Below are 16,796 nucleotides of genomic sequence, written 5' to 3' on the forward strand. Positions count from 1 at the left end.
TTCATGCTACAGTTTTAAATCCTTTCCTGACTGGGAAAACAACTAAAGAGGCAAATGGAGCATTTCTGTATCTTTGTGTCTCCCTGTTTTTACCCATTGGGAATAGCAATTGTGGAAACACAGCATTAGGGAGGAGAATTCCTATAGTCGTCCTATGAATACTTGACTGTTAGAATGAAATGTATATTATTCAAGTCTGATTCTTACTCTAACAGGAAAAGGTAATCTTAAAAAAGGCATATTTAGGGAAGCAACCCTGATTTTTACTTAGGAACTTCACATTTTCCAATGCTACTTCTAATATAATGGTAACAGATACATTTTGAAGCATATCTTGGGATAGAATTAGCGAAACTTGTCTTGATATCTGCAGACTATCACCCACATCCAATTCATTTTCTGCTATTTTTCAATAAGTAATTAAAGAAGAATCCCCCGAGTTATCTAGTCTGCTATTGTGGGCCGTTTGCTATCAACTCAAAGTTCTCAATTAGCTCCAGTGTTGTTATAATTACCAGACGTGTTTTCAAACAACTCCCAGTTAATAACTGTTGGGATGAAGAGTCATTTTCTCACTATAGACTAGACTGTGCACGTTCATGCTTGCTGTGATGTTTTGACAATGATTCATTAACCAATAATAAGGCCCCAATTGGAACCATTAGGCATCAGTGCCTTTGCTAGGCTTACCTTTTATTTTGTTCCTCAATATTGTCTTTTCTTGACTTGGTTTCTGGATAACTCCCAAGAGACTCCTTACTATACAAAACAATATCAGGAAGACAGCTGTCATTAAATTCAGCTACTTGTAAAAAAAAAAAAAAGCTCCCTTTAAGAGGATGCTCTTGTTGGAAATTCAAGATGGAAAAACACAATTAAAAGGAGGCTTTAATAAGAGAGAACACATGGTTTAAATGTCTTTTATTTGCACCAGTTTATAGACATTAGGCAGATTAGGTACTACGTCTTTCAACGGCATGTGTATAACATCTAGTCAAATACAGGTGCTCCATCATTACATCACTCAAGTTTGAAGTTTTTTGATTTCTAATTGGCAGATTATTTTTTGCTTTTGAATATTTGAAACAGAAATGCTATAAAATTGATCACTGATCCAACTTGGGCCTATAAAAGATCACTATTGTTGTCATTAGTACAATTTACTTTAAAACAGGAGCAAAAAACACGTTTGTCGTTCCCTGTTTTTGCAAAATCTCTCCCCTTAGTTTTATGGTAGTTTAGTGACATTATGCTGTATTTCACTATTGTGAGATGACGTGGAGCCAAATGAAGGGCCACTTTGATCCATTCTTTGATTTCAACCCCAAACTTTCAGCAAATATGTTTTATTTCCTAGCCAAAGTGATTTTAGATGCCACAAGGCACTATATAAAGAATTTTAATGTTCTAGAGTCTTATGTACTGGATAGTAAAGAGTTGCCTTGCGGGTAAGAATCCTGTGAAATGTTGTTTGACATGAACTGAATCACTTAAGCTGCTTCAGCTAAGTTTGGGTTCTTCACACTAGGTGTGAAAGTGAGGGATTTAACAATGCTTAAGCTAACAGAAAAACAGTATGGGAAGTTTTTGAAATGTTCTGGAAAAAAAGAAAATAAATAGTGTCTCTTTTATTGGTCAGTTTCTGAGTTTGAGTTGGTTTATATGTGTATTCTAATTTTATCAATGTTGTAAGGAAGTTGGCAGATTGTACACGCTAAAAAACTATTAGGTACGTAGTAATGCATATTTCTAAAAATTGAACTTGGTGGAAATTCAGGTCCAAAATAGAAATTCACAGCACCTATATGTTGCTTGTCCACACAGAGAAACAAGGACAACCTCCTTCCATAGACAAATAAACAGCTATTCCTGGCGTTGAAAGATGGGAGATTCAGACCTGGCTACCCTCCAATTACTCTCAGTAGGACTGATGCACTTCTGAGTCATGTAGCCTTTCTCTTCACCTCCATTTCCTCTTCTGAAAAACTGGCAGTTGAATGTGATAAACCCTTTCCAAGCTCTAAATTATTTTAAGATATTCTAACTTCAAATGGAATATTTAAAAATTTTACCCTGTCCCTTTAAATATGAATGTCTCTATATGCATTCTTTTTCTCTTCCAGATTAAGTTCGAATTTAATGCCATTTCGGAAACAATTAATGAAGGTTATTCATTCTACCTCATATTTCTAGAAATGTCTTCATGCACCCAGAAGGGGCCTCTTTTCTTATAAATACATTTTAGGAGTAGTTTTGGCCTGTGATTTTCCTGAGTCTAATGCCTCATATATTACATTTTCCAAATCCCATTGAAACATGATTCACCAGTTTTCTGTTTATCTTCAGATACTTGTTATCTTTGCAGACTCTCAATTCTAACTGCTTTCAGTTTTAAGAGAAGGTTTCATATAGGCACCTTTTATGCTACATTTTGGTACATGTAAAATGTATACAACATAGGAGTAAATTTCCAAAGCTAGTCCTTACACCACACGTATAGATAAACAGATTTGCCCCAAATTGATGTTCAAATTATCCACTTCTGGATATGCCTATCTAAAAATGTAATGTCCATCTAATATAAGGAAGGAAGTAAAAATTAAACTCTCCAGTAATTATTTTAAGACTGGGAATTCTTGCAACATTAAAAAAGATTAAAAACTAAAAAATATTTATTAACATTTGTATTCAGTAGTAAACTATGGAATGCTTTTGCCTTATCTATTTGTGTGTGTGTGTGTGTGTGTGTGTGTGTGTGTGAAAACACACATTTGACAATATTTTAAGACATTTGTGATGGCAAGATGGCCAGCAAATTTATGTACTTGGAGTAAGGAGCTTTGATAAAGTGTGTCTCTCAGAGTTGCCTGCATTGAGTGTTTCTGGACTTGTTAGAGGGTTTCTAACTAATGTCTTGATGCTCTGTTAGAACAACACTAGGATTTGTTCTATCTGAGCAGGCACAGCCAGATGTGCCTTCATTTTTTTCAACTTTATTCTTTATTTATTTGTGTTTCATTCAGTTGTCACTTTATTGCGAGATGGTAGAATTAATTACAAATTTAAACTATAACCCGGTAATCTTTAGTCAGGCACCAAGATTTAATAAAGGCAAACTGCTTATTCAAAAGCAATCATAGGGCCAGGCGTAGTAGCTAACGCCTGTAATCCCAGCACTTTGGAAGGCCAAGGTGGGTGGATCACCTGAGATCAGGAGTTCAAGACCAGCCTGGTCAACATGGCGAAACCCTGTCTCTACTAAAAGTATAAAAATTAGCCGGGCGTGGTAGTGCATGCCTGCAATCTCAGCTACTCGGGAGCCTGAGACAGGAGAATCGCTTGAATCCAGGAGGCGGAGTTTGCAGTGAGGCGAGATTGTGCCACTGCACTCCAGCCTGGGCGACAGAGCAAGAGTCTGTCTAAAAACAACAACAACAACAACAAAACAACAATAAAAAAGTGATCATGGAACAACTCGAAGGCTGAGTAAGAAGGACGGGAAACATCTGACTGCCCAATAGATTGAGTTCTTTCAGTATAGGGAACACATGTTTCATTTTTAGGAGATATAAACTATCTACTTCAGTAGATGGCAATACAGAAAGATTTTGCCACATAGACTAGTTTCCATTTAGTCAGTCAACTGTTTCTGGCTGTCTCAATTGGGATAGGTACATTTACATAACTGGCTGTGTGTGAGCCTTCTTTGCCAACAGCTTTAGGTCCCAAATGCACTTAGCAATTGTCTCCTTTTCCTACTGTGCAGAGATGCTCTGCACCCAATTTATCATGTGCTCTTGTTCCTTTCAACGCATCATGTTCTGCCCAGATATATGATAGTCCAGGCGATTCTTTACTTCCTTATACACTCTATGCAGTCATTCCCAGTAAGCAACCTCCAAAGCCATAGCAATGTTATTCCTCTGCACTCAAAAAGGTAACGGCGCTTCTGAACCAGTGAGCGCTGCGACTTCTCCAAATCAATTGCATCCTGGATTTGTTTGATGGAAGCCTGCTTCACCTCTTCTACTTGGGCAATGTTTTGCTCATTGAGTTTATAAGCAGATTCTCCAATAGAGGCACCATATTTTTAAATTACATAGACAAGTAACCTTACTATTGATATCGTAGAAAAGGTCTCTGGGGTAATCATCTATATTTCTTTGGATAAAGCATACAAGATAAGCCCAGTTTGGAGCACATAGGGTCCTGTTACACTGGTTTTAGGATAAAGAAATTGGAAGAATTCCTCAGGGATCAGCCCAAAACGAACTTTTCCTCTATAGGAAAAGAAAGGAAGAGGTGGTAGAGGGGCAAGGAGTGGCTGCCCTGTGTGAAGGGTCCTTGTTGCCTGCAATACCCCTGGACCTAAGAAAGCTGCATTCTACAGAGAGGGGGGCCACTGTGGCAGTGGCAGACAGTGCCACCCAGGACAGCATGGTCAGTGAAGACCCAGGCAGCCAGCTGTCTTAACATCCCTATGACCCCGACCAGACAATCTGTCAGGGCAGGAAACTTTTGTTGTTGTTGTTTAGACAGAGTCTTGCTCTGTTGCCCAGGCTGGAGTGCAATGGCACAATCTCGGCTCACTGTAACCTCCGCCTCCGGGGTTCAAGCGATTCTCATGCCTCAGCCTCCTGAGTACCTGGAACTACAGACATGCGCCACCGCGCCTAGCTAATTTTCGTATTTTTAGTAGAGATGGGGTTTCACCATGTTGCCCAGGCTGGTCTCAAACTCCTGGCCTCAAGCTATTCACCTGCCTCAGCTTCCCAAAGGGCTGGGATTACAGGCGTGAGCCACCATGCCTGGCCTCAACTTTATATATATAAACCCTTTGCCAAACTTGGAGATTTTAGTAATATTTTGAAACGTTATCACAAAATTTATGGATGACTGAGTTCATTTTAGGAGAAACTGAAGTGTTTATACTTGTTTTTCTTACTAGGAAGGTAAGAGAGAAACACAGCTACATTTATTTCTGGGTAACTTTAAGGTTTCCATTATGCTAAGGAATGGGGTAGAGATGAAGAATCAAAAGATCAATATAAAACCAAAAGCTTTATTCTCTAGTTATTATTCAGCTCCAATTCTAACTGATTTGAAAATAAATAATTTAAAAAATTTTCTTCCTAGAAAGTAAAATATGGCACCATAATCCAATTGGGCCTCATATTTTAAATCCTGCAGAAAGCAAATATGGACAGCAGATAGATGATAATAATAGGCCATCACTCTCAACGCAGAGAAGGTGGTTGGCGTTTCTTTTCTCCGCGTCCATTCCTGGACCATTTTTGCTCTCCTTCCTATCAAATGTTGTCTACATGACGTGAAGGACTTTGAAAGCAGCCACAGCCTGTTTTTCCCTTTCGTGTCTGTTCTGCAGTATTTCCAGCAGTGAGATTTCAGGTAAACTTTCTTCTTTCCCAGCATAGGTTGGATTTTTTTGTTCCTTTGATGCTTGATGAGTCAGATTTGATGGTTTGGGTTTGGGGATGGTCTTAGCGTATTCCAAAGCCTAAACGCATAAAGACGAAATTTTATTTGAAATGGGAAGTGAGCCTGGATTCCTTAAATTAAATCTAGGAAATGTTTATTTATAATATAAATGGAGACTATCCCTACAACTTACTAAGACATTGGTGGAAATGGAGATCACATAATGCAATATAACACACAGTTTAAACAAAATACATTAGCCACAAAACAATATATTGTGGAAAAAAAGACGTTGAAGAATAATACATACAGTTGTGTCCCCTGGATGCTTTTGTCATAAAAGTGAGTTTCCTTCAAGTGTTCCTTTTTATGTGTTTGGTCTACTTAGTTTCTGGAAGTCTTAGTAAAACCAAACTTCTATTAAGGAGATATTAATAGACCTTTCTATCCAAAGAAGACTTGTTACAGCTTGAGACCAAAGACATCACTGTAGTTTACATACACTTGAGCTCCCATCATTATACCAGCTCTTCTTGTTCCTAGCATCTAGAAAGTATTTGAGGTTGAAATTTTTTTCTTTCTATAGCAATCTAGATGCTGAAAAAGGCAGTCTTTTTCTCAGTGATGTCAGTTCTGAAAGGCATTACAATAAAAATGAGATCGCTAAATATGATTCCTAAACCTGCCTTTATAACAGTTTTGCTTTTTAGTAAGAGATTGTTGATAGCTGAAATACAAATGAATTGTTTGCTTTCAGTCCTGCAAGGGGGAAAAAACCCCTCTAAAATGCAGAAAAGAAAAGTCTAGACTTCTCAGTGCACGTAGGTGAATGCTACAGATATTTCTAATTACAGGCTTGTTGCCTTGAAACTCTTGATGAAAAAAAATGGATTGGAGAAAAAAGAAAAAGTAGCACCACAGAAACTCAATCAAGTGGATTGAGGTCTTCAAGTTCTGAGGAAGAAAGGCAATAAATAGAAAATACGATGGTCTGTGAAAGAGAACATGAAGTACAAATTCCTGCAGGCACCAAAGGATCTCTTGTTCCTCATGCAAAGGGTCCCGTGTCCTTACAGGGACTGGACAGATCAATTGAGGCAGAGACTTGTACTGCAAAGCTCTGTGTACATATTTCATTCACATCACGACTGATGGTTGATGCCATCTGAGAGGGAGAACATTCTGTATTCCATGAAATCATTTTTCTTCAATAGAGGAACCTATATATTACAATCCCTACGGAAAGTGTAGGGGAATGAAGTTGAGAGAAACAGTGATTATATGTCTTTTCTTTGACATATAATCAGCAAGAAGACAACCGCCTTAAAGCTTATTTAATGATACAAAATAAAATTGATGATGAAGCTTGCTTATTTAAGAAATCACATTATTATTTAATTTTTATGTGTGACAAATTTAAAATACTATTCCTGGAAGAAAAGACATGGAGACAGTAACTTCAGGAAAAACAAAGGCTAACTTTACAGCATCGTGTGTGTGTGTGTGTGTGTGTGTGTGTGTGTGTGTGTGTGTGACTGACTGTGTGTGTCACTATTGCATTGCTATCTGTGAATGATGGGTAGCTACAGGAATGGAAGTAGCTAAAACACTTCCTGTGTTCCAAAAAATATGGGAAGGTTTTTTTTTAAGTTACAAGAAAACAGCCTGGGTGTGGTGGCTCTGCCTGTAATCCCAGCACTTTGGGAGGCTTAGTTTGGAGTATAGCTTGAGCCCAGGAGTTTATGACCATCCTGGCAAGACAGCAAGACTCTGTTGCTAATTAAAAAAAAAAAAAAAAGAGCAGTAATAAAAGTTTCCTTTTAATTCTGATTGAAAAAATAAATACCTTGTTGAGAATTTCTTACCTTCTGCCGAGCGATAGCAGATTTATTTTGAGTTTTTTCTGTTTGTGGTTTTGATAGAATGGATAGTGTCTTCATGTTGTACTCCTTGACTTGTTTTGCATATTCCTTTTGCCGTATTAATTTTTGCGTCTGTTCAGAGAAACAAAGTTATGATGAATCCAGGTGCTGCTAGTTCTCTCTGCTCTCTATTTAAAGCAATGCCCTGGTTTCAGTATACTGGGCATATCTTATCAGCTGTACAGGAGCAATGGGATCACCTTGAGTAAGGTGGCTGCAGTGAAATGGTTAATTGTTTCTCCTTGAAATAGTCTCTCTGTGAGGAGGCACATCACTGCAATAGCACACCCAGTATTCCCTTAACAGGGGCTAAATCACATTCAGAACCTTCTTTGTTGCATTTACCCAATTTATTTTCATTTTTACTTCCAACTTTGAACTATACTCTCTTTTTTATGCCTTGAGTGCAACTGCAGTTAAAACACATTAAATGAAGATCTCCTTTCACTAGAGGAAAGAGAATAAAGTGGATGCACTTTTCAGGGGTTGGGAAACTCTTCCCCTGAGTGTCTTCTCTGTGGCCACTCTTCACAATTATCAAGATAACTCTAGTGGGAAAGACCAACAACCACATAACATACACATTTCTTGCCATGTGCACGTGCCCCACTTTTCCGTGCAGGCCTTCAAAACTAACTGAAAGACAGAGACATATAACAACACAGGCTAAATATTTTTATTTTAAGGCAAAAGGCACGTGTCCGGGTCTCTATACCATGTTATTTCGGAAGGTCTCTATTCAGAGTGAGACATTTGAATTAGGGCTTAATTCTGGGGGGCGTCTTCATAAAGTTTCCCAACAGACAGATGGGCTGAGTCAGGTCTGGAAACACTGTATGTGCATCTCACTCACTTTGTCTCTGATGGACTCAAAGTCAGGTCCAAGGCCTCCAAGCTTCACGTCTCTTTTCTGATAACCTTTCAGCTTGGTGTTCTAAAAATACAACCACAGAAACAGTTTCTTTTAAGGACTTGTGTGTCCCCGCACTCCTACCACCCTGTAAGGTGTCATAGCCACATAAAGTAAGAAAGAAAATAATGAAAGCCTGTGTGCACTGTCAGAGAATGGCTGCATTTCCTGACAATGCTTCCATTTTCATGGTAGTTATTGGTAATAGTCTCTTTGGTAATTTGTAGCTGGTTAGCTAACATGTTTTCACTTTTCCACTTCTGCAATAAAGAAACTTGAAATTCTGAAATTACAAATAAAAGTTTTCAATCTAGTGATGTCCTGTTTTCTTATGAATGTTTTTTATTTTAATTTTTTTGGAGACACCTGGTTTTGCTGTGTTGCCCAGGCTAGTCTTGAACTCCTGAGCTTAAGTGATCCTCCCACCTCAGCCTCTTGAGTCCCTGGGATTACAGATGTGAGCCACTTCACCTGGCCCTTGCTATTAACATTTTTAACACAACATATATGTTCTTACTTTGCCACTGCTCCTATTACCATTTTGTCCAGTCTTAGTTTGCTGAGCCAAATGACTTCCCTGGAAGAAGGCATCTAAACGCATCAGATAAACACAGTGCTTCAAAAAGAGAATACCGTGTCCAATGATGTCACAGCATTACCCGTTAAAGACAGTCCAGAAGAGAAGTGAAGAAGGTAGCAACCTTTCAAGTTTTGCTATTGATTATTGGGGAAACAGATAATTTTAAGGGAAAAACAATGATAATCCATTTGTAATATTCGAAAGAAAAGTAAGGGTTTGAAAGTCTTGGCAAGACTCACTAAGAAACTCATTTTGTTCAGTCAGTGTGATTTCAGCTATTTTGAAGGGCACATAGAATTTAATATGACAACTCTTATTAGTATTGCCCATTTAAAAGGACCGACAGCAAGAAAGTGAGACAACTGACTGATTAGATTATGGCACCTGAGCACAATAATAGGCAGGAAAAACCCCTAATATTCTACTGCCTATCTGTCTCCTGATAGATTAAGATATTCCCCAAACCACTGCTTTCAAAATTAAAACGGAAGTTTAGGCTGGGCGCGGTGACTCACGCCTGTAATACCAGCACTTTGGGAGGCTGAAGTGAACAGTTCACCTGAGGTTAGGAGTTCGAGACCAGGCTGGCCAACATGGTGAAACCCCGTCCCTACTAAAAATACAAAAATTAGGCGGGCGTGGTGGCAGGCACCTGTAATCCCAGCTATTCGGGGGGCTGAGGCAGGAGAATCGCTTGAACCTGGGAAGCGGAGGTTGCAGTGAGCCGAGATCGCACCACTGCATTCCAGCCTGGGTGACACAGAGAGATTCTGTTTAAAAAAAAAAAAGAAACAAAAACAACAACAACGACAAAAAACCCTGAAGTTTAGACTCGCTACTTCCCCTTACAGGGAATTCACATCCTTTTTAAATTTCAGTTTGTTAATTAATTTGGTTTCCTTTTTGGGAAGGATAGGAAAGACAATATAAGAGGTGGCTGGATGACAGTAATTTCTTAGGGCACATGTAAGTTACTACTTAAAACAGAGAAAAATCAGCCACATTGAAGAAGCAGCTGTTGCGTACATAACTGTGGATGTTAGTCCCTGTCTATATGTTAATGACAAAGCACAGGATTTTTATCAATGTTGAAATCTCCTGTTAATTATTTCACTTTAAAAATTTTATCTGTTTATTTAGTTTGAGGCCAGGTTATGAGACTGTCTAATTTTTGTACTTTTGGTAGAGATGGGGTTTCACCACGTTGGCCAAGCTGGTTTCAAACTTCTGGCCTCAAGTGATCCACCCACCTCAGCCTCCCAAACTGCTGGGATTACAGGTCTGAGTCACTGTGACCAGCTGAGCTCCTGTTAAGTATTAAGTCCTAAGATATACATCTAACTTGCCCTTTTCTAAGACAGAATTTAGCAGAGGTGGTCCAGAGACTCAAAATAGGGCATTTTGTCATATTAGATATAATTATTGCATATAACTTTCCAATCTTAAAAACTTGTGTAAACACACTGTGTCAACCACCACAAGAACATGTCCTACTCACTGTGGTCTACTGAGCACCCAGAGTCATCCCAATGCACTTCTCCACTGCCACTTCCCACTGTAGATGTTCAAAAGACAAACATTCTCCAGCACTGACTCCTCAGCCCTGAGCTCTTGCCCATGAAGTCTAAGCAAAAGTTTGCTGGGCTACAGTGTATATTTTGGAAAGCTTTAAGGCTGTGGTAGCCCCTTCCCCTTCCTTTTTTTCTTGGCTCAAATAAGGATGTGATTCCTGGAGCTGGAGCTGCAGCAGCAATTTTGTAGCCAGGAAAAAAGGGAATCACAACAATACTGGTTCTGATGTTCTGAGCGGTGGAACCACCAGTGCTAGCAATCACCTACTTGTGGATTAATTGTATGTAAGAAGAATGAACTCATATTTCAGAAATCACTGTAAATGGTAATTGTGTTACGTGCCCACTGAAGGCAATGTTCCTAACATCTCAGCACTTTTATGTTGCATTAATAATTTAAAAGGGCCAAAATGATGTGCTACATGGGCAACACTTCTACACTGCAAGGATTCAAAGTTCTGTAAATAGAATTTGCCCCATTATAATGTTAAACATTTATGGCCAATACTCTAATTCTAATTCTAAAAAGTAAAACAAGATTCTTAAGGAAGCCTTTGAACTAAAATCATTAAAAAGTTAGTAACATTAAAGTATGCAGAAGACACACTGTTCATTGAAGGGTATTTCAAAATCATACATCTCCCTTAAGAAAACAGAAGTCACTACTCAGCAAAACCATGATAGCTGTCTGTTCATACTTTTATACAATTGTCCATTCACCATGAATTCTTATTTTTTCATTTCATTTTTTTTTTTTCGAGATGGAGTGTCACTCTGTCATCCAGGCTGGAAGTACAATGGTGCGATCTCAGCTCACTGCAACCTCCACCTCCCAGTTTCAAGCGATTCTCCTGCCTCAGCCTCCCAAGTAGCTGGGATTACAGGTGCCTGCCACCATGTCTGGCTAATTTTTGTATTTTTAGTAGAGGCAGGGTTTCACCATGTTGGCCAGGCTGGTCTCAAACTCCTGACCTCAGGTGATCTGCCTGCCTGGGCCTCCCAAAGTGTTGGGATTACAGGAGTGAGCCACCATGCCCAGCCCAAATTCTTATTTTTTCTAAGCATTTTAGTACTACAGTACATTTTTTCTGTCAGTATATATATATTTTTTTAAATGTGAGTTTTATGCATAACATTCTATTGTCTAGTTTTGTTGGACTGTTTAGCTATTCCTCTAAATGTTGAACATTTAAGATGCCCCAGGGTAAGCATTGTTTTTCTGGGCTACTTTGATTATTCCTTTGAGATAAGTTAATAGCAGTAGAATTATTGAAATAAAATGAATATGTTTAAGGCCATCAATTAACACTTCCATTAGCAATGGAGCCATAAGATCGCTCTTTTTGTCCAAACCTTGATTATACTGGGTATTTTCACATTTTAAAACCTTTACCAATTTTCAATAGGCGAATGAACTCAGACAACTTATATTTCACAATTGCAAATTTGTTCTTTCTCTCACGTATGCCATCTGTATGGTTGTTTTGCAGTCACTGAATTAGTATCTATTTGCCAAAGTAAACCAATGATTAAAAGGAGGGAAAAAACCCTGCTCATGTCCAAGTCATAAATCCAATTTGTCCAAAGATGATGAGAAAGAAATGATCAGTGCTCACAAATCACATCCTAAGTCTGAAGCAGCTTAACTTCTAATCATTCCACTGACTTACAAAAGACACATTGTGAAGCATGAATAATTGCCCAGTACTCTCCAGCCACAGTTCTTACTATCACCTCCAATAAACATGTTGGCTATCACAGAAAAACAGAGCCAGGGTCCAGTATTACACCTCGATATGAAGGGACAGAGTGTGGCCCAAAGGGTGATCTCCAAGTGCTGCTGATCCCTTTACAGGATGGATGAAGTGCTTATAGCAACAGGACCTTTCTCAAGGGATGGTGATGGCTCCTAACGGAGTTTGTTCTGGGTGACTGGCAATGAAAAATCTTGGATTTACTTAAGGTTGGCGCAAGTAATCTTGATTTGTTCTCAGAGGTGCAATTTTGTTTGATCTCTCTCCATCAAAAGTCTTTTTAGCAGCTTATTGAGATATAATTCACATACCACAAAATTTACCCACTTGAAGTTGTACAATACAATGGTTTTCAGTATATTCACCAAGTTGTGTAAACATCACCACATTCCAATTTTAGAACATTTTCATCACCCTGAAAAGAAATCCTGTCCCCATTAGCAGTCACTCCCTTTGCCCCCTCCACCTCCAGCCCTAGGCAACCACTAATCTACTTTCTGGCTCTTCAAAAGTCTTTTATAGTAAAAATAATCCCCAGAATTTACTTTGATTTACCTCTCCATGGCTGTTACAAGACTAAAAGGTCATAGTAACACAATACTAAAAAAAAAAAAAAGTAAATCAACAATGATAGTCTTGTTAAGTCTCCAAACACAAGGGGAACAAATTGGAAAATACAGGCATGCTCTCAACCAATCCCTGATGAGATTTGCTGCTAGTCTTTGCATAAGATGCACACGAGCTGGCATCGACCGACTGGCACCATCTGAGGATCGTTAGGGCCAGATCAGCCCCTCTGCACTGGTGTTCACACTTGATCGCTTTAGTGGACAATGGCATAGGACTTTCCTGATGTAAGGTTTGTACCAGGAATTAACCACAGTTCTTCTCAAGACAGCAGAGTTTTTAACTGTAAACTTGGGACACAGTGTGTCCCGACTGGAAGTGACATTGACTGTTCTGTGAGGACCTGTTTCAACTCTGAAAGGTGGTACCCTGCTGTGGGGGCCACTGCAGAGCTATTCTCCAGAAAATTCCTCAGATGTGTAAGTGTGAGAAAGTTACTGAAAAACACGACAAAAAACAATGCCTCAAATACTGTGGAACAGCAAGTGAAGGAAATTTGCTCTGCAGTTGCTAAACTTAATCCAAATAAACCCCTTCTTAGAAGCAGTCAAGCAGCAATGCCCAGATTGTCTGTGACAACAAACACGAGTTAATTACTTCAGCTCAGCACAGTTAGCTGTCAGCAAACTCCTGAAGCAGTCATTTTGTGGTGGGTTGCAATAGATATTTTTATGCCGTTTGTCATCCCTTGATCCCTGACTGCCTGACGTCTAGATTTCATGGCATGGACAATGCCTGGCATTCAGAACTCAATTACAACAGAACTGTCAGGAGAAGAGGAAGGGTGCTTGGGCCTATTATCTTTACAAATCCTCCAAGTTTTAATGTGATTCAGGGCGATTCCCTTGGAAACCAAAAGATTTGATGTGACCAGCAAATGGCCATGACCTGGATAATGATCCCCTCTGTCTGGTGCCTGGACTACCTGCTGTCCTATACAAATAGCTCATTTCTAAGTCATTTTAGCTTCTGGAATAGCTTAAAGGACAAAGAGCACTTCTGTGAATTTGTCAGATGTAAGCTGAAGGTGTGGGATTGAGAAAATGGATATATAGATTGTAACATTCCTGATAGAAAGCAGGAAGGGGGATGTCCCCAGTTGGAAAGATGGCTGGGAAGGCAGCAATTGAGAATTTTCCTTCCTCTCCCCTGACCTCCCATGTGCTTAGATTTCTGGTGACACACACTGTCGTCGGAGTACTTTCTTCTACTTCTCTCAGTAAAACATAAATTCAATTACCTAAAAGAAGGGGAAAGGAAAAGGAAAAGGAAACTAACATTTAGTTGATGTCTCTTCTTTGCTAGGGACTAAGCTATGATTTTAATACATTATTTCACTTAATATCACACCAAATGTACAAAAAGAAAGAATAATTCTGATTGTGCAGATGAAGAAATGAGGGCTCAGGTGAATTAATAACTTGCTCAAGTCATAAGAGATATTGGGAACAGAGATGAGAACCTAGGAATGAATGGGTCCATGGCTTCCTCTAAATCTTGCCGAGTGAGAATTGAGTTCAAAAGCTTGCATTTTCAGCAACAACCCATCATTGGCGAGAACCCCAACCTAGAAGATTCTCTTGTGGGCTAGTGTGTTTGAGCTAAATTTAGTCCCTGGTAATCTATGTGTACTGCAGTGAACAGGCTGTCCTCACCTCAAAAATGTGTTCTGAATACATGTCCCTATAGAAATAATACGGATGATGTCCAGCTTGCTAGTCAAGTCTTCAAAACCTACTTTATTCACAAAACTCTTGAAAACAGTACTAATAGTACCTTACAGCCTAACTACCATGTAATGATGTTTCTGTGGAAAAAGAAGTTACCTGTGATTTAAAAAACACATTTGTAGCTGGGCGCAGTGGCTCACACCTGTAATTCCGGCAATTTGGGAGGCCAAGGCAGGTGGATCATCTGAGGTCAGGAGTTTGAGACTAGCCTGGCCAACATGGTGAAACTCCATCTCTACTAAAAATACAAAAATCAGCTGGGTGTAGTGGAGCGCCTGTAATCCCAGCTACTCCTGCTGAGGCAGGAGAATCACTTGAACTCGGGAGATGGAGGTTGCAGTGAGCCAAGATCGCTTTACTGCACACCAGCCTGGGCAATGAAGCAAGATTCTGTCTCAAAAAAAAAAAAAAAAAAAAAAAAAAGAAAGAAAGAAAGAAAAAGGAAAGGAAAAGAAAAGAAAAAAGGAACACCTTTCTCCTTATTTACAGTGGAACCGGGGATTCTCCCAGCTCCAAGTCACTAGTTGCGGATTCCACAGTGTGGGCACGGATAGGGTCCCATCCCCAGCAGAGGGGAGGACATGAGAGTGTGAAGTTGGAATGAGGAGTTCAAAGAGCCCCCAGGTGGGGGTATGTGAAAGAGCTGGGGTAAGAACTCTAGGGTTGTGAGCTGAAGACCCAGGGTACACAGAGGGGCTCAAGATGGGAGCTGCGGGATTGGGCTGGGGTCATATCTCAGCCCTAAGACATCCTCCTTTTCTTCTCATTAGTATCTCTCGCTGCCTGTTCCAGGCCAGTTTCACTTTCTCTTTGAGGCCACCCCTTATATTTTCTCTAAAGGCCCCACTTGAGGATCCACAGACTTCATAATCCCATCACTTTCTGGGATGTCTTGCATCTGCCCTGCACACCATAGCCAGAGCTGCCTTTCTAAAATACAAATCCGACCATGTTTAAAATTCCTCCATGATCCCCCCTGTCCTACAGAATAAAGTACTTCTTTGAATGGAAAATGAGATCTTCTAAGACCTGGCCCCTATCCACCACTCCGCTCCCATCTTTCAACACTCCTTGCCTCCCAGGTTTAGTCACAAGGACCTGAAATGCTCTCATCCCCAGCATGCACCATGTTACACCTTCAGAACCTTTGTTCGTGCTGGTACTCCGACCTGAATTGCTCTTGCAGTCTTCTTTTTTTTTTTGAGATGGAGTCTCACTCTGTCGCCCAGGCTGGAGTGCAGTGGTGCGATCTTGGCTCACTGCAACCTCCACCTCCCGGGTTCAAGCAATTCTCCTGCCTCAGCCTCCCGAGTAGCTGGGATTACAGGCGCCTGCCACCACACCCGGTTAATTTTTGTATTTTTAGTAGAGACGGGGTTTCACCATGTTGGCCAGGGTGGTCCCGAACTCCTGACCTTGTGATCCGCCCGCCTCAGCCTTCCAAAGTGCTGGGATTACAGGCATAAGCCACCGTGCCCGGCCTGCTCTTGCAGTCTTCTTTGCCAACTCTTCACCACCCTCTAAGACGCAGTTCTGAATTATCTTCTGAAGCTTTCCCTGACCCCAGATCAGGATATCGGTTTTCCTTTATGTTTCTCTGTGCTCCCCATGCATGCCTACATTATTATCATTACTTTTATTATTAATTAATATCATTATTTGTTTTTTGCTTGCAACATTATACTGCAACATAATAAGCATTTACACGTCTGCCTTCTCAAGTTCCATGCAACTGGAAGCTTCCTCTGAAAGGGTCATGGCTCATCTTTATATCCCAGCACCTTCCAAGTTCCTGGTAGAAATCATTATTATTATTATTATTATTATTAAGACAGAGTTTCACTCTTGTTGCCCACACTGGAGTGAAGTGGCGCAATCTCGACTCACTGCAACCTCCATCTCCCGGGTTCAAGTGATTCTCCTGCCTCAGCCTCCCCAGTAGCTGAGATTACAGGCACCCACTACCACGCCCGGCTAATTTTTGTATTTTAGTAGAGACAGAGTTTCACCATGTTGTCCAAGCTGGTCTCAAACTCCTGACCTCCGGTGATCCACCCACCTCGGCCTCCCAAAGTGTTGGGATTACAGGCGTTAGCCACCGCGTCCAGCCTAGAAATTATTTAATAACAAACTGAATTGAATTTAGGAATGATTTGCTTAATTCCTCTCAAGTTGTCTTAGAGTGGAGGCCCTTCTGGACTGAGGCACTCATTTCCCCAGATGCTGGGAGTGTTGTCTGCTGATGGCTTACAGCTGAGTTCCT

The 16,796-nt window shown here is 40.1% G+C and overlaps 1 protein-coding gene and 1 pseudogene across 5 annotated transcripts in view; both read right to left on the minus strand.

The window, feature by feature from the left end:
• Positions 1 to 3,504: 3,504 nt before the first annotated feature.
• Positions 3,505 to 4,439, minus strand: LOC100607161 (annotated as a pseudogene).
• Positions 4,440 to 5,042: 603 nt separating this feature from the next.
• JHY (junctional cadherin complex regulator) overlaps positions 5,043 to 16,796 on the minus strand; it is a 73,321-nt gene continuing 61,567 nt past the window's right edge. For 4 of the 5 annotated variants that reach the window (XM_030829042.1, XM_030829039.1, XM_030829043.1 and 1 more), the window contains 3 exons: positions 8,215 to 8,295; positions 7,305 to 7,433; positions 5,043 to 5,518 (listed from right to left, as the gene is read on the minus strand). In XM_030829042.1, the coding sequence (XP_030684902.1) occupies positions 5,321 to 5,518; positions 7,305 to 7,433; positions 8,215 to 8,295 (408 nt within the window). In that variant the 3' untranslated portion in view covers positions 5,043 to 5,320. The remainder of the gene's footprint in view (positions 5,519 to 7,304; positions 7,434 to 8,214; positions 8,296 to 16,796) is intronic. The other variant, XM_030829041.1, reaches the window with a different exon arrangement.

The sequence above is a fragment of the Nomascus leucogenys genome, chromosome 15 (assembly GCF_006542625.1).
Source record: "Nomascus leucogenys isolate Asia chromosome 15, Asia_NLE_v1, whole genome shotgun sequence".
NCBI classification, from domain to species: domain Eukaryota; kingdom Metazoa; phylum Chordata; class Mammalia; order Primates; family Hylobatidae; genus Nomascus; species Nomascus leucogenys.